The sequence below is a fragment of the Pteropus vampyrus genome, unplaced genomic scaffold, assembly GCF_000151845.1.
Source record: "Pteropus vampyrus isolate Shadow unplaced genomic scaffold, Pvam_2.0 Scaffold216, whole genome shotgun sequence".
Classification (NCBI taxonomy): domain Eukaryota; kingdom Metazoa; phylum Chordata; class Mammalia; order Chiroptera; family Pteropodidae; genus Pteropus; species Pteropus vampyrus.
This window is the reverse complement of record NW_011888997.1, coordinates 3,730,604-3,739,110: the sequence shown is the minus strand read 5'-3', so window position 1 is coordinate 3,739,110 and position 8,507 is coordinate 3,730,604. Positions and strand designations below refer to the sequence as shown.

Below are 8,507 nucleotides of genomic sequence, written 5' to 3'. Positions count from 1 at the left end.
TTTTAAACATAGAAAGCCTATCTATTAACTGGGCTTAAGAAACTGTCTACCAAACACCAGAAGCACTTTCAAAGTAAAGGTGTTAACTTATTGATGACACTAACATATTTCTGGCTGTTTTTCCAAGATCTCCAAGATATAAGCCATGAGAAGTGTCGTTATAATCATCAGTGGTCAAGCTGTAACTGACATTAACCAGACTTTTGATTTAAAAGAAAAAGAAAAACAAAGTATGTGTGTGTGTGTGTGTGTGTGTGTGTGTGTGTGTGTGTGTGTGTCTGTGCATGCATTAGGTAGCAATAGAGAATTTTTGTCTCATAAGCTTCCTGGCTTTTACTGACCAAAATACGCACAAGAATGTAAATACATCTTTGACTGTATGTTTCACTAAATAACTTATAAATTAAAATAAGCGTTACTCAAAAAATTACAATATAATCTAATTCTTGAGCATTTATAATGTACCAGGTGCTGTTCTAATAAAATTGTATGTAATAACTCATTCAATCCTAATAACAACTCTTAGAGATAGGCATTATTATATCCTTCCTATAGTTGAGGAAATTGAGAAGTAACTTGCCAAAGTTGCCAAGTTCACATAGCTAATAAAGTATAGATTTGGGAGTCAAATCTAATAGCTCGTGCTTTCAACTCCAGGCTATACTACTCTCTGTTAGCAAATGGAAAATATTTTGAGGTCTTATTTACCTCAAACTCCAATTTGGTAGTGAGTGTGGGAAAGTGGATGGGACAGTTAAGACTCGAGGCCTCTGAAGCAGTTCAGAAACACCCAAGTCAAATCGGAGACTCTGAGCCTCTGTCACTCCAAGATATCAAGCTGACTCCCCCAAGAATACTTCTCATGCTGGGCGTTTGGGGAGAAACAATTTGTTTGAACCCATTAGAAGTTCACATCCATTTTGGGGAAGCATATGAGTAAGCAAGGAGCTGCAGTTACATTCCAGCAGGTATAATTTCTTGCAGACTTAAAAAAACAAAAGTTACTAATATGACTGACATGGTCTGTACAGTAAAAAGGAGAACCTGCGGTACAAGGACTAGGAAGAGACATCATATATCCATATTAACAAAATCAGATCTAGATGAATTCTGTATTGCTATAGTCTGGTTTCAAAGTTAATAGATATGAAGCGTTCTTTAGTGGTTACTTTCACTGAACTACTGTTAAAGGTCTCAGAATTGTCTCCCATGGGTAAGTCAAACTGGTAGTATTTTTAAAAGTGAGGTGTGGTTACAAGGTCTCAGGAAAACAGCCTAATGTTGAAATAGGAAAACATCTGCGTACAAATGACAGACAAAAGGCAATTGTTTGAAGGCATGTGTCTATCGTTGTCATTTTCACCTAAATGAAAATAACTACAAATGATAGAATGTATACAAGGTAGAGACACCTGTCCAAAGAAGATTGATTAATCAAGATGCAGAATTTTAGCATTAGCAAGGACCTTGGAGAACAAGTTCAACTTCTGCATTTTACGTAAAATAAAACCAAGGTCAGCAGAATTTGTACTCTGTGTGCAGGTGTTCTCTTCAGCCCTGGGGAGAGTGTATGAAGTGAGAAGACAAGAAAATGGTATGCAGAGCCTGGGAGCCCCGGTTCTTGAGAGGTGGGTCGATGAAGGGCAGCCTGTGAAGGCAGCTGGGTAGGGGCAATGGGGAGGGAGCAGGAAGCCAAGAAGCGTGATATCCTTCAAGCCTGGGAAGGATAGAGTTTTAGAGTAAGTGGTCGCGTTGAATGGTAACAGGTCTAAGAAGACCAGAGCTGGGAAATGTTCATTATGTTTGCTGGTTATCGATCGGCGGTGGTGACCTTACCAAAAGCAGTTTCTGTAGCATGATTGCAGTGGAAGATTGCCGTGTTTTAAGCAATAAATGGGAGGTTTAAAAAAAACATTGAGACAGTAAAGGCAGAGCCTACATTCAATAAGTACTTGGAGAAAAGAAAAAGATGGACCAGTTTTAGGGAAAATTGGTCAGTAGAGAATGAGAATAACTGAAACAAGAATTGAAACAATTTGAGGAAAGACAAAGGAAACTGGGGTGTAAGCTCAGGCTGATGGATCAACCTTGATAGAAGGTACACAGCTTGCACTGAGATAGTACAGATGGGAAAGGGGTGAATATATATATATATATATATATATACACACAGCTAAGTGGTTCTCCCAAATGAAATTTTATTTTTTGCTTATCAAACCATGTGTAGTTTGTGTTGGTAACTGATAGAAGGTTAAAAATCCCCCCTTCCTTCATTGCCTATGGTAAGTTTTGAATAAATGAATAATAACCAGTCAGCCCCAGGCCTAGACCCTTCAGTCATGAAGGACTTACATGAGCCATTGTTGGCAGCACAAGTCTTCCTACACACTCCCTTGCTTTCTTCTTGCATTCACTGGGACAGTTTCCTCATTCTCCAGATCATTCCACCAACTACAGAAATTAGGTTCTCACCATTGGGAAATGGCGAGATTAATGGGGAGGAGTTTAACTATCTTCAATCTCGTGAAGGCTGGCAGCTTCTCAGCCTTGCCAACTATCTATTTTCTTTGCTGGTTTCTGCCAGAGGCAAGAGCAAGCAGCAAGTGGAAGAACAGGGTAATGGCAAAAAAAGAGCACTCTTAAGAAAATTAAAAGAAAAAAAGAGAAAGACTTAAAATAGGAAAGATTTACTGCTGAAATTAAACCAGAGAGCAGGTTAGGAAGGAGAGGTTGCTCACAGAATTAAAAGCTGCTCATGTGAGTTGGTTTAAGTTAAGTGGAACACCTGTTGTGTTGGATGATCCCAAAGGGTTTCTCTCTACACGCACACACACTCCTAATAGATAGCTATCTGAGTTCTTTCCTAAGAACCAAAAGCTCCATGTGCAAAGTCAATTATGGGTCTTTCCTTCATTAAGAGATCAAGGCATGTTGCCCTGACATTTTAGCAACATCTGTTTTAGCATTCTTTAATTATAAAATCTGAGATATATTTTTCAAATTGGATTAGAAGCATCGTCACTTCTACCATTCCACCCTGAATTTTAAAGGTCTGCAAGCTTTTACTCAAGTGGGAAATAAAAAAAGCCTTTATTGCTTTGTGAGAATTACTAACATCAGCCAGGATTGGATAATGAAATTCACCCCGGAGATCCTGGCAATAGTTGTCTTGCTTGGTCTCTGCAAGTTTTCACCAGTCCTTCCCAATTTTAGAATTGTTGGACAATAACACAATTCTGTTTCTTGTAAAGATATGTTCATTCAATAAGCATTTATTAAGCACCTAACACATGCTTGATATTGGGCTAGTTGCTGAGAATATCAAGATGAATGACATATAAAATTGGCCCCTCAAGATCTCATGCATAGAAAAAAAGCAAATACATTTTTAATTTTCATAATCTGATTTCTTTGGAGGTTTGTTTAATATTCTTCCTCAGAATACAAAGACTTATGACATATTCATTGCTTTGTGTATTATCAACAGAGCCACTTTATCATAAGTAAGCAAAAGTACATAAAACTTGGTTATGCAAAATTAAAGTTCTAGATAAAGAGAAAGAGACTTCATTTAAAAGAGCTACACAGGAGAATATGAGAAATGCCAACCACTCTCCTGACCAATCCCAGGAGGCAGTAACAAAGACGCGCGCGCGCACACACACACACACACACACACACACATACACACACTCAAACAACCACAACAAAATTTACCTGACTTGCCCACGCCTGCTCTTCCAAATATTGCCAATTTGACCTCTGCACTTTTAGCCATGCTGGGTGTGAGTAGACAATTCACTGTCGTTCAAACTAAGGAGCCGAGAAAATCGTTTTGGTTCCAGCCTTTGGGTTCACCATATCATGGTAAATCTGCAGTCCTTAAATAAAAGACATTTGGGAATTCATAAGTGATTAGAGAAAAGAATTAATATTTATTAAGCATCTTCTATATGCCAGCCATCATTCAACTTTATCAACATTTTCCATTTTGATCTTCACCACAATCTTGAGATAGGGCAATAGTAATTTACTGCAAACTATTCAGCTAATTAAATGACAGATCAAGGACTTGAACTTAGATCTATTTTGGTTCCAAAACATCTGCATTTTCATACATAATAGTATTTTCTAAAGTATCTCTTTAAATAATTTTTTTATGAAGGCATTGTTTTTTTGTCAGTAATTGATAACAAATATTTGAAGTATGTGACTACATGCATTAACTATGTAAACATCCAATATACAAACACATGATGGAGAGAGTCACATTTTAAATTCTTTATTTTCCTTCGGACTGAATAATATACATTTATACTAGTCAACTCCAGACTGAATAATATACATTTATACTAGTCAACTCCAACGTAATGCAACTGAGTTTGCATTTCAAGATTTAAATTTTATCTCAGTTCACACTATATATGTCAAATCATGTGACAGATACGTATATTTCAGGAATTGATGTATAATATCTATATCATATTTTTATATTTTGGGGAGCACGATGCTCTGGTACAGAAAAGATAAATGCCATGCCTTGACTTCTGATTCCTTTTCTATGACAAGCTCACGTAAGTTAGTTTATGGTATTGTCTTAACATTTGTGAAATTACATTATATACAATGTAAGCACATTTTATATAGGTTGGTGCTTAAGGAATGAAAGGTTCTTAGTACCATGGAAATGTAGAGTTGGAAAGAGCCTTGGGGTCAACCAATGAATCCTCCAGCCATTGTAGGAATCTCTCCTTATGATCAGAAAATCATCCAAATACCATTCTGTGTCTAATTCACCACTTCTGGCGATGGGTTCCGGGGATGGGGCAGGGGGGGTAGAGCATTAAGTCAGTTTTTCTTTTCTTTCACTCAGAACCCTTCAAGTAGCCTAGCAGCTATGGGCCCTTTTGCCCCACTCTGGGCTCTACTTCCTAGGTAAGTGAGAGCCAGTATCTTCCCTTGTTCGTCATGGGACATATGGTCTCGTTTATATTTTTTTGACCTTCATCTTCTCTCTTCTCTATATGCAGCTCTCTCCTCTAGCACTTGCCATTTTAATCACTCTAAAAATGTGGCATCCACTGCGTTCACCACTTGAGGTGTGACCTGGCAAATTGACTCAGCAAAAGTTCACGGAGATTTTCTCTATTCTTTATCTGGGCACTGCGGTTGTATTACAGCAGAGCCACTCATGAAGGCTCACATCTTCCATGAGAACCACAGACCACCGCCCCCATTCTGAACTTCTGCGATCAATGTTTTAAACCTAAATCCAGACTTCATTTTTATCCTTTTAAAACTTAATCACATCAGTCTTCATTTCATCCATTTTTCCAGTCTGTAAAGATAATTTTGAGACACTTATCTTAACATATAAACTCTCCTGCTAATGTTTTGTCACCTACAGTATTTCAAAAACAGCATCTTGAGTGAAGAAGTAAAAATCCTTCTGAAAAAGTATTTTAAAGATATTAACACATAATTGTTTTCTTCATAATGTGTCTAAGCCATCTGCCTGTACCTCACAAATTTTGTATTTCCTGATTTCCAAAGTGCTAGAACACCCTCTGAAAGATGAAAAGGCCAACATTAACTTAGCTATTGTTTACTTCATTCTCAATAATGAAAAATCTTCTTAGTGGTCATTGACAGTACAAAAACCAGAAGCTTGAACATCTGTAATTTGTCCAGTCTCATATTTTGGCTAAAGATAAAAGAATTTTTTTATTTGTCATTTCATATGCATTCATTAAGGCCTCTATGTTTTAGTGCCTCATCACAGAAGTTTCACAGAAGCACAACATATAAAGATATATTCATTATACAAATTCTAAAAAAGAATGGCAAGCATTTTTTTGAAACATAGACCATGAAAGGGTCTGGAGCTTGTATAAACAATAATTTGTTATTTCATGCAAAATTGATCATTCCCATGCACATAAAATCTAAGTCATTATCTGTCTGATTGATGCTTCATGAAAGTAGTCACCAAAAGTGATATTTAAAAAAAAAAAAATTTGATAAAGTCAAATATTTCAGTAACTCCCAAATGGCCTCAAAGGCACAGGAATTTCATATAAGAAAGAGAAACTGTTTGGGTTATTTTTTTTCATTTATAACCCAATAAAGATACAGTTAGTTAGTGTCAATCTTATGTGATGTTTAGAAAAATCACTTAAAGACACAAACTAACTTATATTCTTCAACATTTTAGTTCTCAAATGAAAATGTGAAAAGTTACATTGATAAAGAGAAAACAAAGATAAATGTGTAAGTTGTAATGAGTGACCCGTTGCTAAATTTCTGATGTTCAAAATAATTCATAAACCGAGACCTTCCATAACATGAATCTAAAAAAAACCCACATCTGTTTTAATGTCGCTGTGAAAAAAAAATTCTGTCTGAGTCTAGAAGTTGCCATTTATTTTTTATGTGGACAGTGCTTTATTAGTACAAAGACTTCTGAGTTCCTATCACTCTTAAAGGTAAAATCACGCCTAGACATTTAAGAGATTAAAAATATGGTGATTTTTTCCCCTTAAACATAAAGGAACTAAAAGAAAGCTTAGAGAGAAGAAAAAAGAAGTTAGCTTCCAAATCCTATGTTATCATTAATTCATTAATTGATTCATTCCACACTTATGCTAAGCATATCCAAACAAAGTGGCTACCTTCCAGGACCTTACAATCTGTTAGACCTATGACATTTAGGTCACTAATAACCCGATTTTAAAAATTTGTCTAAAGAAAGGTTTCATTCATAATGAATTATTCCGAAGACTATACTTATCAAGAAGGCCCATGCTTTCCACTTCTTCTTGGGGATGGGGGTGGGGTGGGGGGGGGGAGAAGCAAGCATCTTTATAAGGTAATAGTTTTTCTAATGTCTGTATTTATCATTAAAATAAAGTGCAGCTGTTTAGGGAAGCAAAGAATCTAATCTGGTCGTGGGAATGAGATTCTCTTAGGGCCACCCTTTCTCTAGCTTTGAAATCAAGTTTTCTTCCTCTTATTACCAAAAATTCTCTCATCTTACAACGCAGCACCCACGGAGACGAGGATAATTGTACAAGACCCCTGGCTATGGCGTTGCTCCGAAAGCAACAGGTATCCTGGAATGATAAACAAGACCACAGTGGACCGCAGGTCACTTGCTCTCAACCTAGAGAGTTAATGCAGCCCAAGTCAAAAGGGCATTCTCGGTTCCAGCTCAGAAGGCGCTGTCAAACTCTAGGCGCCGGCGCTCACATCTTCCTCTCAGCGAACCCCAGAGCCTCCTTGGGGGACCCAGTCACCAGGAAGACCGACCTAGAAGCCGAGCGTTCAAGGGCACGGAAGGGTGTACAGGAGGTCGTCCCGAAAAAGCCACCAGGTCACGTGCGTGACACTCACCTGTTCATACTCTCCAGGCCTGGTAGAACCGCGATCCCCTGCAAGTTCGGAATGGGTCCCGCGGGAGCTGCGAAGCCCTCCCACGCTGCGCAGCCCAGGGTGCCGGGTGCGTTTCCGAGTTGCAGGGCTGCGATCGCCGGTAGGAGAGGTGGCGGCAGTGGCAGCAGCAGCAAGTGCGGGCGGACCGGCGCGGGGAGTCTTCTTGCTCGCGCTCGCTCCGTCTAGCGGCCGAGGGACTGCGGCAGGACGCGAGCTCAGCCCGGCCGAGGCCACAGCTCTCGGCCGCCAGGATGCTGCAGTGCGGCGCTTTGGCGCCCCCTACTGGAGCCGGGGACTCGCTCCTCCCGCGATGCTGTCTCCCTGGGGAGCGTGGAATAGCCTCCTTCTCTGTGCTGCCCCGGAGTCAGGCTTCCCTTTTCCCTTGCTCACTTCCCGATCTCTAGGTTCTCACGCGAGGACTTATTTTCTTAGTTAAAAGGTTGCACGTGAAAGCATCACTACGTGATGTTTTCTACTTCTGACTTCAAATGAGTCTCACCACATCCCTTTGAGGTATATTTAATTATCCCCATGATACCCAAGAGGAAAATGGATAGATAACTTGTCCAAGGCTAGTATCTTGTTGGAATGAAATCCAGGCCAGGCTGGAAGCTGAGAGATGCTAGGAGGGACATAAATACTGAATTCCATTGAAATTTATAGTTATATATTTGATAAAGTTCCAAAAGGTTCACATTCTCCTTACAAGATCAGCATGTATATTTGAAGTCATACTCCATCATGCTCAAAACCTAACGAAGATGATTAACATTCATGCTGTGCTAGACCGGGCTTTCATCTCTCATCTCATTTTATAGGTATACCTACTCTTGAGGCAAGCACTAGTATTGTAGTTATTAGCCTTTCACAGATAAAGTGAGTTTCAGAGACATTAAGTGATTTCCCAAAGACTATCAAAGAAGCAGGAACACCTAGGCTATTTTTTTCCCTTAAGAATCTGGGCATTCTTACCAAGATACCAGGTGGCCTGCAGAAAACTACTGTAATATAGAGCAGTCAGGAGCCTAGGGCTACATGCACAATTTGCAGTGTGTCCTTGATGGAAGAGATATAAC

At 39.1% G+C, this 8,507-nt stretch overlaps 1 protein-coding gene across 1 annotated transcript in view; it reads right to left on the bottom strand.

Moving 5' to 3' along the window:
- Window positions 1-7,524, bottom strand: part of RERG (RAS like estrogen regulated growth inhibitor) — a 114,187-nt gene extending 106,663 nt beyond the window's left edge. Inside the window, exons 1-2 of the mRNA XM_023538255.1 lie at window positions 7,393-7,524; window positions 3,718-3,881 (exon numbers count right to left, since the gene is read on the bottom strand). Coding sequence (XP_023394023.1) covers window positions 3,718-3,778 — 61 coding nt within the window. The 5' untranslated portion in view covers window positions 3,779-3,881; window positions 7,393-7,524. The remainder of the gene's footprint in view (window positions 1-3,717; window positions 3,882-7,392) is intronic.
- Window positions 7,525-8,507: the final 983 nt, after the last annotated feature.